The sequence below is a fragment of the Apodemus sylvaticus genome, chromosome 17 (genome assembly GCF_947179515.1).
Source record: "Apodemus sylvaticus chromosome 17, mApoSyl1.1, whole genome shotgun sequence".
In the NCBI taxonomy this organism is placed as follows: domain Eukaryota; kingdom Metazoa; phylum Chordata; class Mammalia; order Rodentia; family Muridae; genus Apodemus; species Apodemus sylvaticus.
In genome coordinates, this window is record NC_067488.1 from 70,853,321 (window position 1) to 70,870,168 (window position 16,848).

General features: G+C 57.1%; 1 protein-coding gene across 1 annotated transcript in view; it reads right to left on the minus strand.

Annotated features, from left to right (window-relative positions):
• The window catches only part of Kcnh3 (potassium voltage-gated channel subfamily H member 3), a 19,356-nt gene extending 7,101 nt beyond the window's left edge, over positions 1–12,255 (minus strand). Inside the window, exons 1-10 of the mRNA XM_052160523.1 lie at positions 11,777–12,255; positions 10,274–10,507; positions 9,781–9,915; positions 8,901–9,034; positions 8,244–8,487; positions 7,720–7,877; positions 7,424–7,631; positions 2,420–2,713; positions 1,990–2,189; positions 1,336–1,585 (exon numbers count right to left, since the gene is read on the minus strand). Coding sequence (XP_052016483.1) covers positions 1,336–1,585; positions 1,990–2,189; positions 2,420–2,713; positions 7,424–7,631; positions 7,720–7,877; positions 8,244–8,487; positions 8,901–9,034; positions 9,781–9,915; positions 10,274–10,507; positions 11,777–11,852 — 1,933 coding nt within the window. The 5' untranslated portion in view covers positions 11,853–12,255. The remainder of the gene's footprint in view (positions 1–1,335; positions 1,586–1,989; positions 2,190–2,419; positions 2,714–7,423; positions 7,632–7,719; positions 7,878–8,243; positions 8,488–8,900; positions 9,035–9,780; positions 9,916–10,273; positions 10,508–11,776) is intronic.
• Positions 12,256–16,848: the final 4,593 nt, after the last annotated feature.

The following is a 16,848-nucleotide window of genomic DNA, read 5'->3' on the forward strand; positions in this document are numbered from 1 at the left end:
CCTTCCTCGCTCCCTCCCTCCCTCCTTGCCCCTCCTGCTCTCCCCTCTCTTTCAGATGGCCTTGCTATATTTCTTAGGCTGGCTTAGAACTCCTCCTTGGTTGCTTGAGCGAGCAAGCGATTCTCTCGCCTCAGTGTTCCACCTCCAAGCATAAGCCCTGATACACCGCCAGAACTCCACCTTCCGGGTTCTGAGATATGTTGTATCTAAGCTCAGAAGCTGCACTTACAAAAGATGCTTTAGCAGTCTGTCACCTTGCTCAGGCTCGGAGTCCCCTGGCGACTCTTTCAGTCTCAGCTGTTGGGAGGCCCTCCCGTCCTCATGCCAGGCCAGCGGATGGACCTCAGTAGCTGCTGGGGTGCCCAGCAACGCGCCGCCACCCTCTGTGTTCTTTTCTGTCCTAGTCTTTCTTCATTGTGACCGTGGGGCTCTAGCTGTCCCCACAGCAAGGACTTGTCTGTGACCTGGTCATTCCCTCTCTTCCCCCTAGTCTGTGACCTCACCTGAATTCCCCAGGCTATCCCGGTTCTTTGCCCTCCAGGGTCACCAGTGAGTGCCTCCCATGGCTGCATAGCGCAGCCCTATACAGGTTTCTCACAGTGCAGGCCGGTGCTCCACAGAGCACAGGCTGGCCTGGTGCTTGTGTGCTCACCTGGCCCTCCTCAAACGCTTCCCTTCTGAGGTCATGACCCTCCCAAGGCTCCTGGCTACACTACACACAGGCCAGCGCCTGGCTCAGCTGGGGAACCGTGATGGTTTCTGTTAACACTTCCTGTGAGTCTTCAGTGTCTCTGAATGGAGTGGCTGGCTAGACAGTCCTCTGAGAGTCTGCTGTCCCCTCTACGGTGCTGGTCCCTTGTCCTCATTTAGGAAACTGATGCGTTATTTCTCCTCTCCCTTTTGCCAAAGGAAGGATATGCTGTTTATCTGAGAGGCTACCCTGTCACGTGGAGGCCGAGCTCTGCTGTGTATCACCAGGGCTTAAGACCTGCTCCGTGAGACCTGCCCTCTTTCTCCCTTACTAGAGCACTGTCCTCCGGACTTTCCACCACCAAGGCTTCTCTACGCCATCATGCACTGGCTCGTCTTAAAAGCTGGACCCCACCCCTACCCCACTGGCCTCATCCTAGGAACAGCCTCCTCCTGTATTGCTACATTGTTATCACTGGCTGATCTGTGAGCTTTGTCTAGGGCTCTGGCCGTTCACAGCTCCATCCTGTCTGTTTCTCCCCTGGATGGCTGCAGATGCACTCACTCTCTGATTTTTCCCTTGGAATGGCCACGGATTCCCTAGACCCAGGAGCCCCCAAGCACCCTTTCTCCCACCACACGAACCTAGAATGGCGAGCACGGTGCCACCTTTGAGGACCTCCATGGAGCCCGAGCACACGAAGTACAGAGCCTGGAGAGCGTCGCCCTGGTGAATGAGGTACTCGCCCGGTGTGCAGAAGGCGGGCCTCAGGGCCAGGGACAGCGCCCGCAGGCAGCCGCGGCTCGCAGCCTCGAACAGAGGCAGCTGCAGGACCTCCTTGTGCAGGTGCATGGCGATGTCTGCACGGAGCTCATCCGGGAGGCTCTGCAGCAGCTGCAAGCAGGCAGGGGGGGAGGGTTGGGGTGGCAGAAGAGGAGGTCCCTTCCGGCCAGCCCCTGGCCACCATTTCCAACTTCAGAAGCAAGAGGGGAACAGAAGGAGGTCCAAGCCTCCCACAGAGTGCAGAGGGTACAGTCAATGGAAGAGAGCTCTTTGCAGCCGCATCCTAGCCCCTTCCTCCTCCTGGCCTCAGACTCTGACATCAGTGAGCACAGAGGCCACAGACCCAGCTGGGGTTCTGCTCTGTCTCATATATGGGCACTGTCTCTGTAAAAGAGCCAGGAAAGCCATATTTCTGCATTTCCTACCCACCCATACCTCCACTTCCTATCCCTGAGACCAAGCACAAACCCCCTGAGGAGGTAAAAGTCTAGCAGCAGCCCAGGGGGCCGCCACACCTCAGTGGTATCGATGCCATTGTTCACGGCCCAGGTGGCTTGGAAGTACTCGAGCATTCTCTGCTTCAGGGGCTTGGGGATGCGGTGGATGCGGATGTAGTCCCGCAGGTCACGAGTGCGGCTGTGGTACAGAAAGCGGCGAGCATACATGCGCTGGATGATTGCCGTCACATTCCCAAATACCACCGCATGCATCAGAGCTGGTCAAGAGTAAAGAGGAAATGTCACCCCCAGGCCTGGCCAGGCCTGACACGGTATAGCAGACCTGTCTTCCTCTCCCTGCCTATCCCATGTTCGTAGGCAGGGTGTGTGGGCATCGCTCCCTGCCCTGGTCTGCTGGATCACCAAAGGCAGACTCTAGATCTCCGGATGTGGGAACCCGGAGAGAGGTGGGTGTGGAGGGGCCCAGAAAGCCGTGGCCCAGCCTCACCTCCGATGAGCATGGTGCAGATGGAGAAGATCTTCTCGGTGTCTGTGTTAGCGGACACGTTGCCGAAGCCCACGCTGGTGAGACTGCTGAGCGCGAAGTACAGGGAGGTGATGTAGGCGCTGCGCAGAGACGGGCCACCCAGCAGTTCCAGCCCCGTCCCATTGGCTTCGCTGCCGCCGCCGCCACTGCCGCTGCTGCAGTTTTCTCTCTGGCCAGAGCTGTTCCCTCCATCTGGACTCTGGCTCACCAGGTAGTAGGGGGTCTCCAGCCTGCGTGCCAGCTCCTGCAGCCAGCCTGGAAAACAGGAGGGGGCACTGAGAGAGCAGGACACATTCTGCCGCTCTGCGCTCTGCGGGTCCAGGTGCTTGAGCTGGGACCCCCTGAAGTGGGGTGCATGCATGTGCAGCCCCCCGCCCCCGGGGCCTCTGTCCAACCTTTCTCTTCTGTGTTAGAACATCTTCATCTACCTGTTCACCTCTCAGCAAGATGGCACAGGAGAAGGGCTGTCAAGCATCACAGCCTGGTCCTATGGGTGCCTCCGATAGAGTAAGGAGAATCACACCCTCCCCAAGGATGCTGGTCAATAGCATGGAACGCATCCAGCAGGAGGAGGTAGGTGGCCAGGCAAAGAGGCTGGGTAGGGTGGCATCTCGTTGCATATAGCCTCAGCCTGGTCCTCAAGTTTGGATGGCTGAGGCCGCATCCTCTGTCCCATTCATTCACACTATTTTTCTGTGTCTAAGCCCATCTGCTACTGAAAGCCCCGCCCCCTGACCATGCCCCGTCCCTCAACATCACAAACCGCCCAGTCTCACATATGCTGCCACCAACACACCCATGTGAATGTGTACACATATGCCACCGAGGTACCACACATGCCCCACACAGAGGAGAAGGCAAGGACACACATGTAAACTCTCTACAGATAATCCAGTCACAACCACGGCCGCTTGCACTGCAAAGGCCTGTGCATGCTTGAAGGGTTAATGTCCACAGGCGACTGGACACTGACACACAGGCAGAGGTGGGGACACACGGGCACACAGATGAATCTATACATGCACACTCACACCCGTGCACCCTCCCAAACAAACAGACTTCTTTGCATACACATGGCCAGGGTGGACTATTGGACTATGGCCAAACCTACCCAGTCTTCTCTGGACAATGGGGAAGAGAAGGAAGGGCCACTTCCCAGGGTGACACACAGACCGTGTCACACTCCCCAACACACAGATGACCCTGTGCCACACTTCCCCAGTGTTTCTTCAGAGTCCTCGAGGGAAACCTACATCCATTCCCTCATCCATTCCCTCATCCATTCCCACATCCATTCCCTCATCCATTCCCACATCCATTCCCTCATCCATTCCCACATCCATTCCCTCATCCATTCCCACATCCATTCCCTCATCCATTCCCACATCCATTCCCTCATCCATTCCCACATCCATTCCCTCATCCATTCCCACATCCATTCCCTCATCCATTCCCTCATCCATTCCCTCATCCATTCCCACATCCATTCCCTCATCCGTTCCCTCATCCATTCCCACATCCATTCCCTCATCCGTTCCCTCATCCGTTCCCTCATCCATTCCCTCATCCGTTCCCTCATCCGTTCCCTCATCCATTCCCACATCCATTCCCACATCCATTCCCTCATCCGTTCCCTCATCCATTCCCACATCCATTCCCACATCCATTCCCTCATCCATTCCCTCATCCATTCCATCATCCATTCTCTCATCCGTTCCCTCATCCGTTCCCTCATCATTCCCTCATCCATTCCGTCATCCATTCCCTCATCCGTTCCCTCATCCATTCCCTCATCCGTTCCCTCATCCATTCCCACATCCATTCCCTCATCCGTTCCCTCATCCATTCCCACATCCATTCCCTCATCCGTTCCCTCATCCATTCCCTCATCCATTCCCTCATCCATTCCCTCATCCGTTCCCTCATCCATTCCCTCACCCGTTCCCTCATCCATTCCCTCATCCATTCCCTCATCCATTCCCTCATCATTCCCTCATCCATTCTGTCATCCATTCCCTCATCCGTTCCCTCATCCATTCCCTCATCATTCCCTCATCATTCCCTCATCCATTCCCTCATCCATTCCCTCATCCATTCCCTCATCATTCCCTCATCCATTCCGTCATCCATTCCCTCATCCATTCCCTCATCCATTCCCTCATCATTCCCTCATCCGTTCCCTCATCCGTTCCCTCATCCGTTCCCTCATCATTCCCTCATCCATTCCCTCATCCATTCCGTCATCCACTCCCTCATCCGTTCCCTCATCCATTCCCTCATCTGTTCCCTCATCCGTTCCCTCATCCATTCCCTCATCATTCCGTCATCCATTCCCTCATCCATTCCCTCATCCATTCCCTCATCATTCCCTCATCCGTTCCCTCATCCGTTCCCTCATCCATTCCCTCATCCGTTCCCTCATCCATTCCCTCATCCATTCCGTCATCCATTCCCTCATCCGTTCCCTCATCCATTCCATCATCCGTTCCCTCATCCGTTCCCTCATCCATTCCATCATCCATTCCGTCATCCATTCCCTCATCCATTCCCTCAGTAACTGAATGCACACAGTAGCCCGGCTCCACAGAGGGGCAGAGGGGCAGAGGGGCAGGAGGGCAGGGGGGCAGAGGGGCAGAGGGGCAGAGGGGCAAGGGTCAGAGGGTCAGAGGAGCAGAGGAGCAGAGGGGCAGAGGGGCAGGAGGGCAGGGGGGCAGAGGGGCAGAGGGGCAGAGGGGCAAGGGTCAGAGGGTCAGAGGAGCAGAGGAGCAGAGGGGCAGAGGGGCAGGGGCTAGAGGGGCAGGGGGCAGAGGGGCAGGGGGCAGAGGGGCAGGGGGCAGAGGGGCAGAGGGCCAGAGGGGCAGAGGGCAGGGGGGCAGAGGGCAGGGGGGCAGGGGGGCAGAGGTTATATTGTAGAATAGGAGCTAAACTGAAGAGTATCTCCATCTCCGGGAGGGGTGTCAAAGCTAAGAATTAGAAAGCGGAAGCTCAACAGCTCCCTGGAAAAGGAGATCCGTGTGCTTAACCTTAAATGGTAGGGAGGGTATGTTTATAATCTTTCCTTCCTTCCTTCCTTCCTTTCCTTCCATCCTTCCTTCCTCCCTTCCTTCCTTCCTTCCTTCCTTCCTTCCTTCCTTCCTTCCTTCCTTCCTTCCTTCCTTTCCTTCCTTCCTTCCTTCCTTCCTTCCTCCCTCCCTTCCTTCCTTCCTTCCTGTTTCCTTTTCTTTCCTTTTGTGTGCACACATGTACTGGTGTGCTTGTGAAGGTCAGAGGACAATCTGTGGAAGTCTGTCCTCTGTCTACCATGTGGGCCCTGGGGAGCAGGCTCAGGTTAGCCAGGCCAGGCTGTAAGCTCCTTAACTCTGTAAGCCATCTTGTGTGGACTCGAGACCAAGGGTATCTGGATGTGTTGCAAAGAATGGGGTGCACCTGTGGATTTGGTGCTTCAGGGCCACTTGGAGGTGAGCCAGGGCCAGGGCTAGGGTGGCAGCTGACCTTAGAGCTGCCTCATTATAGACTCCCCCTGGGAAGGGCAGGTGCCAAGGAGCTGGCACGACTGGAGTGTCCCCGTTTCCACATGCTCGGCAACTAGAGGGCCCAGGGGAGCAGCGGGTGGGTCCTCTGAGCAGCACCTGTCTCCATGCACCCGGCAAGGAGAGGGTTCACAGGTGCCTCGTCATCTCTAGGGAGCTGATCAGAGCAGGTTCTAAGAATGACTGGTGACCCCACCGAGGTCACTGGACAGGAGAGTCTACCCAAGCAGCTAGGAACTCAACCAACGTCAGCCACTGAGAAGCCGACAGAGGGCTAGGGGTGTGGAAGGAAAGGCACGCTCATTTGGGATGCACTGGAACTTAGACATGGCTGCAGTGGGTTGGAGGAATGGGAAGGGTGAAAGTCGCGATGTCTTTATGGTGATGTCAGTGGGCTGGTGATGGGAACCGCTGTGCGGAGGGAGGGGGACACACAGGAAACCTGTCTGCAGTCTCTGAGACTTGGAGGGGCTGGGAAGAGGGGCTCAGCACCAGTGCGGCTGGCAGAGTCAGCGGCTCCAGCCTTACAGCCCCAGAGAATCACCACAGCCTGTAGTGTGGAGCTGTGAGGGTGGAAACACTCAGCTCAGCGAGAGTTAAGACCCAGGGAGTGGGGTGGGAGGAGGAGCCACACAAAGGAGAAGAAAGGAGGGAAGGAGGAGGCGAGCTTGTGTGCGTGCGTGCATATGTGCGTGCGTGCATGTGTGCGTGTGAGCATGTGTGCATGCGAGCATGTGTGCGTACGAGCATGTGTGCGTGCGAGCATGTGTGCGTGCGTGCATGTGTGCGTGCGTGCATGTATGCGTGTGAGCATGTGTGCATGCGTGCATGTGTGCGTGCATGCATGTGTGTGTGCGAGCATGTGTGCGTGCATGTGTGCGTGCGTGCATGTGTGTGTGCGCGTGCATGTGTGTGAGCATGTGTGCATGCGTGCATGTGAGCGTGCATGCATGTGTGCGTGCGAGCATGTGTGCATGTGTACGTGCATGTGTGTGTGCGTGCATGTGTGTGTGCGTGCATGTGTGCGTGTGTGCATGCATGTGTGCATGCGTGCGTGCGTGTGTGCATGTGTGCGTGTGTGCGGGGAGCAAAAGGCTGCCTTTAGGTTCAGGGAGAATGTGGATTCAGGTGCCACGGTGGGAAGCGGAGCAGCAGGCCTGGAGAACCTGTGGGGACAAGCATCAAGGAAGGTGGCTTTACAGGAAACCATGAGGCCAGCAGGTCCTCACCTGGCCATTCACAGCTGGGCAAGAGCTTGAGAAAGGTGACCAAGGTCACCAGAATGACACTAGGGGTGACTGAGACTCCCCCAGGTGGTCACCGGCTGTCTCCACACGGTGGCGGCCATCACACACACACAGAGGCGCCCTCTCGGACATTCCCACATGCGGACATCACGTCAGGCACGCACGCAGCCCCCCTCGGCCTTCGGTACCGATCTCAGGCAGCTCCGACTCGCTGCTCTCAATCTCTTGCTGGCCGATGTAGAACCAAACGCAGGCCACCCAGTGAGCGAGCAGGGCGAACACGGCCATGAGCAGGGTGAGCACGACCGCGCTGTACTGGGAGTACCGGTCCAGCCTGGGCAGCAGGCGCAGCAGGCGCAGCAGCCGCACGGTCTTCAGCAGGTGAGCCCCAACGTACTAAGACCAGGAAGGGAGGTTATCCCAGGCCAACTCTAACCCCGCCCGTGTCAGCCCCAAGCTCACCACCCAACCCAGCCATACTGACCACGTTGACCTTGAAGGCATGTAGTAGGTCAAAGGGGAGTGCTGCTATGACATCCAGCAGGAACCAGGTGGTGACATAGTGGAGGCAAATGGACTTTGGGGCAAATACCACCTGGCCTGACTTGGACACAAATGTAGTACGAAAATTCAGCACAATATCTGTGTGGAAAGAGGCAGTCAGCAATAGGGGAGGCGACAGCTCCACACCTGTCTGTCCAGTGCTTGATCCTGCCCCAAGCCTTTCACATCTGTGGCCAGGCTGTAACTCTAGCATGCACACACTGCTATACCCATTTTACAGAGGGAGAAACCGAGGCCTGCCAAGGACAGTCTCAGCTCAGGGCTCTAGAATACTATTGGCAGAGACACATTTGGGATCTAGGCTTGATTTGAAAACTCCTGGGCGACTAACTGGGGAAGAACAAGGGCGACACTTGTGGGGTAGTAGGAACCATGCAAAGAATCATCCTTACAAAGCCCAAGGGGCCTGGCCCTGAGCGGAACACAGGCACACACCTCACATACCTAAGATGAAGAGGACCTCCACAGCCAGGTCACAGACACTAGGTGGGCCACGGGCAGCGCTGGGCTCCCGTGCTGTGCTCACACACACACTGTATGGCACAGTGACAGCCACGTAGAGTGTGGCAAGCAGGATGAAGCCATCCCAGGTGGCTCTCAGAGCCCCACAGTGCAGCAGGATAAAGGGTGACTTCCGGATAGCAGCGACTTTATATTCAGGCAAATTTGGCTTCTCTCCAAACACTCCCTGAGTGAGGAGGGGCAGGTCCAGGCAGAGAAGAGAGGATACGGGCAGAGGCTACATCAGGACAGTGTCTAGAAGGGCATCCTCCTCCCTTCTCTCCCTGCTCCCTGCGCTCTCAAAGTGCTCCTGACACGCACCTTATTTATGGGCTGAAACCAAAGAAGGACAAAGGACGGCTCGGGAGTGGAGCCAGAATTGAACCCAGTCCCATCTGACGCCAAAGCCAAGACCAGCACTCTGATTGGTCAGACAAGACCTATTCCCTCATCAGGCCCCGCCCACAAAGGTCTGGGGGGGAACCAAGTGGCTTCTGGACGGTCTCTCTGAGGTGGGATTAGCTCCCCTCCTGGGTCTCCTCAGCCCATAGCACCCTGCTGCCCTACCAAGCACACACCAGCGCTCGCTCGCTCGCCCACCTTATTGAGCTTGTGCTTGCCCTTGGGCTGCTTCTGCAGGTGACCAGAGAGGTGGTAGAGAACGGCCCGGCTCCGCCTCCGGTTGGCGTTAAAGCCTTTGGATCCCGCCCGACCATATCTGCGCCGGCCACCACCTGCGGGGGGGAAAAAAAGAGGGTCCTGTGACAGTAATCTGTAGGGCCCTGGGCATAGGACACTAGTTGCTACTCTGTAAAATGATCTGGCTTGTCAACCCTTTTGTCTTTTCAGAGTGAGGGGTCAGGCATTCCTCGTGTCACCGGGTCACTTGTCCGTCAGAGCTGTGCAGTCCTAGGGTCCAGCCACACAAGAAGAGGCATCAGTGGAGAAAGGCCCGGGAGATCCCTAAGAGGGTCTCAAGACGCAGAGCCAGCAAAGGCATGGAAGCCCAGAGGAGCCCACACTGAAGACCGACACCAGCAAACCCCGGGCTGAGGGAGGGCAGAGCTGTGGCGTGGACTGTACTCCAGCATCTCCAGACCGTGACAAGGTTTTGGACCAGTGTCTAATGACAGTTCTGTGGCTTAGAGAGCTTGCCCCAGTCCTTGGAGGGGGCTTTGCCCTGGGATCCCCTCCATGCCCATCAGGGATGCCATGCAGAGAGAAGTCAGGTGAGTGTCCTCTGCCTCATTAGTTAGTGGGGGAGGGGGGTCCCTGGCACAGGTGGACTTTATTTGACAACTGCAACTTTGTTTCAACTAGCCTATTAGGACAAGATTCCCATCCTGGGACTAAACAAAGAGCAGCGCAGCAGAGCAGAGCTCAGTGAGCACCAGAAGTGGGGCTGAGAGTCACAGGCCAGCCTGAGCTGCCTGTACGTACCCAAGCCTCTGCTTCCAAATCAGGGCGGCAGAGCACCCACCTCTCTCCTTCCAGTTGTCAGGGCCTCCTCGGTTCTTGGTCTCACTGATGTCCTTGTGAGAGACCAGGAAGAGGGCCACCTCCCCCTTTTCGTTTTTTATAGGTATCACATCCAGGAGACACCAGAAGGGAAGCCCTAGGCGAAGAGATAGACTTAGCTGCCTTCCAATCTTATCTTGCCCTGCCTAAGGTAACAACACGACGGACAGTCCCTGGGAAGCTAGCAGAAACAGAGCTTCCAGGGAAGGGGGCAGCAGTGTGGGGTTCACTGGGGACAAGGTTTGGGGGCGGAGGTGCAAAGGGAGCAGACGTGACTGTCAGACACATTGACATGGGGCGACTCCCCTCCCCCTTCTGAATTTGAGAAACTGAAGATTGGAAGCGAGTGGCTGGCAGCCGAGAGCAGCATGGGAGGAGGGACAGCGAGTGGGGGTGCCCTGTCCAGCACCGTGACCCTGAGGTGAGGTAAGCCGGTGGGTGCCACAGTTCCTTACCGCTCTTCCGGTACAGGATCAGTTCAGCCTTGAATTCTTTGTGCTCATCCAGGGCCTTCCGGATCTGCTGGCGAACCAGCTCACTGGTGTCTGGCCCATAGAGGAAGGAGCAGGCGCAGCCCCGTTGCATGACCTCAGCTCTGGAGAAACCCGTGAGGTCACAGAAGCCATCGGAGCAGTAGACCACAGGGAAGAGCCCCGCCACCTGGGCGTTGCCTAGCACGAAGTTACTGTCTGCAAGAGAACGCGAAGGACACCTTCACCTACCAGCCCCACTTTCCAAACTACCTGCAAAACCCACCGAAGGGTGGGTGGGTTTCCATCCCCAGGGAATGCTGTGTGTGCTGGTCAAGACCTGCTCACAGACAGACTTAGCTTGTCCACCTGTGCACCAGCGTCCTCGAGGGCAGATCCCCAGCTAAATGCATGTGTTTGAGGATCAGCTCATGTCAGTGAGAACTGTTGCGTGCAGTCCAGGGTAGGCACTGCTGTGGACAGTGTCCTGAGCAGTGTGGCTAAGGGGTGGGGCTGGAGGGTTCCCAAGGACTGCTCTGGAGCCGCTTCAGGCTGCTGCCAGCTTCACTCCTAACTGAATAACTAGGCTGGCTGTGTGACTCCTCCCACGGAGACCCACTTGGTCTGGGAAGCAGGCCGTTCGTCCCTCCTATGCTGGGTTTGCACCCTCGCTGCACGCCCTGGCTCAGGGACTATTGAACTGCAGTCAAGAATGGTGGTGTGTGGATAGTGGTTGAACAACAGAGCCTGGAGCCAAGCATGGGCTGGGGAGTGAGGGGTGCTGAATCAGCAGGCTTCAAGCCCAAAGCAGATGGAGAAGCCTGGGGGCTGGGGGGGGGGGCTCTGTGATGAGTTCCTACAGGCTGTCTACAACAGGAGGGAGAACGCTTGTCAGAACTGGGAAGCCCCACTGCGAGTGAGAGGGGGAGGGACCCTGTTTTCATGACTTCCCTGTGTTCAGAGCCAGAGGAACTCAGAATCTGGAAGCTCGAGTTGTCTTTTCCAAAGTTCCCCAGTCCGGATGTGAGTCCCCGAGCGAGCGAGCGAGCGAGCTGAGCTTCTATGGGGCTGGGTGGGCATTCCAAGCGATGGGTTTAGACTGTGCGATGTGCTTGCAGACACAGTTCTCTGCTGAATCCCGCCTACTCTACCTTCCTTTGCAAATCTTATTTCTAAATCTGGGTTGTGAGCCCTCTGCGCTGTCCACCAGTACTGGATCCGCGCTTCACCCGGCTCAGCCTCTGCAACCGCGCCAGGTCTGAGGATGGGATGGATCAGATTGACTCATCCCATCCCGGACCCCGCACCTAGGGGCATCTACAGTGTTGACCCTGAAAACCTCCGGGAAACCTTCACTTACTGGAAGGAGAGGATGACCCTAGCTTCAAGAGGGGTGAGGAAGGGGATGGCCGGTGGGCACCAAGCAGCAGGTGGCAGTTCGGACAGTGGATTACTCCCCGGAAGCTAGGGAGCTAGGGCCTGACTCACGCGTCCCGTCGAAGCGGGTGGCGATGGTGTCCAGGAAGGTGTTCTGCGGCGCCAGGAGCCCCCGCATGGCCGGCATCTTAGGCGGCGGGGGCCGCCCGCCCCATCCCTCCGGGGCGCGGGGACTCAGCGCCCGGGGAGGGCGCCTAGCTCGGCCGCCCCCCGCCGGGCCCCGCGCCCCCTAGAGTAGCCGTCGGGGGGCTATGCCCGGCCCAGGCTCGCAGGCCCCAGCAGCTGCCGGCGCACGAGGGGGCGTCCGCGCCGTCGGGGCTGGGCGCATGGCGCGCGCGCGACCCCTCGCCGCCCACGGATTCCGGGCTGCAGGCCCCGCGGCCACCGCGCACTCTGCACCTTTCGTCCGCCCGCGGCTTCTGTTTCTGCTGGCGGGTGGCTCCCGCCTGGGCTCGGCTCAGCGCCGGGTTCCCGCAGCTCCCTCCGTCTGTCGGGGAGAAGCGGCAGCCTACCTCCCGCACCGCCGCCTGCACCGGGGTAACCATGGAGACGGGGCACACCCTGTCAGGGCCGCCTCCTTAAAGAGACAGGCCTCCTGCGGAGGGATCCCCCTCCCCTGGGGACCTTGGTGGGGGCAGGGAAGGCTGCCGCCCCCTAGCGCTGCCAGACTCCCTGGGACGAGAACCACGGCCCAGTGGTCTCAGCCTCACAGCCTCGGGCACAGCCTCGGGCACAGCCTCGGGCTTCTCTCTCCTGCAGAGGGACCAGAGGAGGGTGGGGGGTGCGCGTGTGCGAGTGTGTTGTAGATGTGTTTCGGACGAGAATAATCTCCTGAGGACGGGAACTGGCGACTAGGCGGGGGAAGGTCCAGTAGTTGAAGGTTTGGGGCCCCTGGGGAGCGCTGACTCTGCAGAGTTCTCTGAAAGGGGGGCTTCTGAGCCCGTTTTCCCCGGGTTTAGCCAAGCCTTTCCCCGACGCAGCTCGACCCCCTGAAAAGTGCAAGCAGGAGCTGAGGAAACCTGAGGGTGGGGAGCCCAAGGAGTGAAGTCCTTGTGCGAGACCCCGGAGCGCAGAGGGAGCATTGGGAAGGCGAACCCCAAGCCCTCCGCTCTCCCTTCGCATTTCCTTAAGTTTCTGTCGCCGCCGAGGGTCAGAGACTGGTCTAGGCCGGGCCCCCGTGTGTGCTTGGCTAGCCCCCGCTTTAGTCGCCCAGTTCGATTCTCCCCGGAGCCCGCAGCTCCAGCGAGGGGGCGGAAAGCAGGGGCGGACGGCCGTCTCCTGTCGCTGTCCCCGCGCGCCGCGACCGTCCCCGCGGCCTCTCCTGCCAGCGCCGCTCCTCCTCCCTCCTACGATTTGCCAGTGAGTGCGGTTGCCGCCCGCGCCCAGAGAAGCCGCAGGGGCCAAAACTGCAATTTGCTCTCCAATGGGTGAAGCTGGAGCTCAGCTCTTGCTCCCCTGTAGGAGACACACCCACTGCCACCAGCGTTGGAAAGAGAATACCCTGCTCCAACTACCTGTCAGCAGCTAGTAAAGCCCAAAGTCAGGGCACCTGTATTCAAATGAGCAGGAGCTTTGGGAAGAAAGGGAGGAAATGTCCCCTCCCCCCAATCTGCTGCACCCCGGAATCCAGCTCCCAGGCGAGCCTGAAAAGTCCGCAGATCTCTTCCCCACTCCTGATGGGCCAGGCTATAGAGGAACCTCTCCAGTCCTCGCCTCTTTCGTTGCAGGAGTTAGACAGCGCTCCGCTCATCGGAGCGACATTTTAAAGCTCACTTTAAGCCGCGGCGAGGCCGTTGCTGAAAACAAGCGCCAGCCTGCTGCGGAAATCGGCTAGCTGGGCTTAACTCTGCTCTGAACTTGCTGTCCACCAGATATTTTTTTCTTTTAAGACAACTTAACTAACATTTCTGTGCTTCAAGTTCTCTTCATCCGTGAAATGGACGTAACAATAACTACCTCTGTGGGTTGAGGAAGAAATTAGGGGGCATATATACCTAGGACAGTGTGTGGCACTTGGCTTCATGCAAGTGTTTATTGTCTGATTTTGAGTCTCAGAGAGATCCTGAGAAACGCCCGAGGTAGTTATTTCACAAAGGGAGAAGGAAGAGAAGAGAGAGAGGAGAGAGGGAGGCGGGGAAGGAAGAGGACAAAGTCAGGGCTCCATCCACGACAGTCACCCACTAAGTCCAGACCCTGCTCCCAGCACACCGGCACTCGGATGCTCTGTGTGCATATTGGGCACTGGTCAGCTGGGGTGGTCAGGGCTGACCGGTCCAAGCCATTCCCTCGGTCGGGCTTCCAGGTCAGTGACCTGTATTGACCTGGGCTGCTTGGGAAGGTCAGGGAAGCCAGGTGGGTTTAAAGCAGGCGGGCAGGGTTGTTGGGGTGGGAATTACTGAGGCTCGAATTTACCAAGGCAAGGGTGCTGTCCCGAAGAAATTCCACTGTCTGTGGATTCCCCTGCTAATCTAACACAGAAGCAGTTCCTATTTGCCAGTGAATGGATGAGAAACACTGCGGTTACAGACCTTGTCTGCGACGCACTGGTTGTACTGGCACATTCTGTGTCACTATTGTGGTAAGCCTGGTTATGTATTGGTGTTATGACCACTCATTTTTTTTTTCTTCTTCTTCCCAAACAGGGTTTCTCTGTGTAGCCTTGGCAGTCTAAAACTCACTCTGTCTCTGGAGTGCTGGGATTAGAGGCTTGTGCCAGCACGCACACCGTTAGGACCACTCTTTTTTTTGTTGGTTTTTGTTGTTGTTGTTGTTGTTTTTTGTTTTTTGGATTTGGTTTTTTCAAGACAGGGTTTCTCTGTGGAGTCCTGGCTGTCCTGGAACTCACTCTGTAGACCAGGCTGGCCTTGAACTCAGAAATTTGCCTGCCTCTGCCTCCCAGAGTGCTGGGATTACAGGCGTGCGCCACTACCACCCGGCTCTTTTTTTTTTTTAAGATCGTTTATTTATATGTGTACACTGTAGCTGCTTCCAGACATACCAGAAGAGGGTATCAGATCCCATTACAGATGGTTATAAGCCACCATGTGGGTGCTGGGAATTGAACTCAGGACCTCTGGAAGAGCAGACAGCGCTCTTAACCACTGAGCCGTCTCTGCAGCCTGTTAAGGCCATTCATATCCCAGAATGAAATTGTTGTCTGATGTGCCTTTCATTCCTTCAACCCCTCAGCGTATCTACGTAAGGTAGCCGGTCGTTCCTGATGGTGTGGCCATTCTGTTTAAAGGATCCATTCAGACATCTTTCTGCCTGTACCAGCCTCTCAGATCTGTTCGGGTCTGGTACTTGTTTATATAGGTTTCCTTCACTCTTAGTGCTTAATTTCCTACCCACTCCTTCCACCCTCCCCCAAGATACACTTACGTGCAAAGGGACAGGGTGGGGTGGGGTGGGGGACCTGTGGTAGAAGTCAGTGAGGAGGGGGTGGGGTGGAAAAGGGAAAGGAGCATCAGGCTGCAGGGCTGCTTTCCTCCCTGAAATCATCTCTCTTTCCCCAACCCTGGACTCCTTCTGGGCCGTCCTTGTAAGGTTTGGGGACGGGGGAGGCTGAGGGGGGAGCCCTACGCAGCAACAGCGCAAAACCTTTGTCAACAAGAAGAAACTCAGGAGGCTGCATTTTGGAGCTGCTGTAGGAGGCCCGTGGGAGTATTATCTACAAAAAGGAACATGGAGAGAGAGCAGAGACATCAGAGCAAGGAAAAAACTGCTCAAGACACAAAAGATGGAGAAAGCTCTCCTCCCAACCCCAGAGCGCAGGCGGAGCCAGACACTGTGTGCAAGGGGTGGCACAGGTGGCTGTCGAGGAACGGCCCAGGGGCTCCTCCCCTCTGCCCACTCTCTGAACGTTTCAGGAGGTCTGTGGCTCAGTGGAGCCTGGCTCTCAGCCAGTGCTGCTCCGGGGCGTGTGGCCGGGGTCTCTGTGTCATGCTCCTTGTGAGGATGTTGTAGGGGCAGGGGAGGCGGCTAAGACAGTGAAGCACTTGCCTTGTGTGCATGAAGTGCTGGAGTCCATCCTCAGGACCGCATCACATACACTGGATATGGTGGACCAGATCTATAATCCCAACACTTGTGGAGGCAGGAGGATCAGAAAGCTCAACTTCATCCTCCCATACATAGAGAATTTGAGGGCATCCTGGGCTACACATCTCAAAAAAAAAAAAAAAAAAGTCTAGTCATACAGGTGGTGCCGTATAAGGTATAAGGTGCAGGGATACAGTTGGTGGTGAGACCAAGAACACGAACTCAGGGTAAGCCCTGGTGGAGGGCTCCCCACCAGGGAAGCTCTTAGCCACCCTTGGGTTGATTTCAGAGCACTCCTCTTCAATGGAAGGTCCCAGCTAAGGTGGAAATACAGTACAGGTAGCGGTTCACACTGACTCTTGGCAGGCACACGGTTTAGATAGAGAAACCCAATGCAGAGCACAGGACTTCAGCAGAGGAACCAGATGGGCACCGAGAGTTGGCCGGGCTGACAGCAGTGTGCTCCTGTGTGCCCCCGAGAACGTCCTTCCACAAACAGCCTAAACAGGCTCATTCTTGACGGGTAGTCTGCTGCTGGCTTATAGAGTGCCCAGGAAGACGGCCCTGGCCGCAGCCCCCCAGACTGGCAGGAACCTAGGGAGGAGCACCAAGCCCCCAGTGAGCCTCGTCTCCCCAGGCTCTGTGCTCGGCATCAGCAGAAGGTCTGTTTAAAATCTGGTGAGAGGGGGCCTAAGTTGGATTAAGTTGAAGAGACATAGAAGGAGACCTTTGCTTAGGGAGTTGGGAGTGGGTGGCGTATGCTCTGGCTGTTTTGACGGCTGCGAAGGGGCGGGTGGGCAGACCCGCTGTGCTTATGATGGTGGGTGGGTTCCTTTATCCAGAAACCTCTTCCGATAGGCTTTCCTCCTTACCCGTGAAATTCCCTCACCATCCATGCCGTAATAACATTCTTTGACTTTCCCATGAGGAGTTCTGGCCTCAGAGTCATTCCTGCAGCCTGTGGTGACTGTCCCTGAGCTGGGCTCTGCCTCCAGCCTGCCCCACCCGTACAACCCTGAGGCTGGGCCAGGGGTGCTGTCCTGGCAAGGAGGCCAGAGCCCACCCTGCTGGAGGAATGCTTG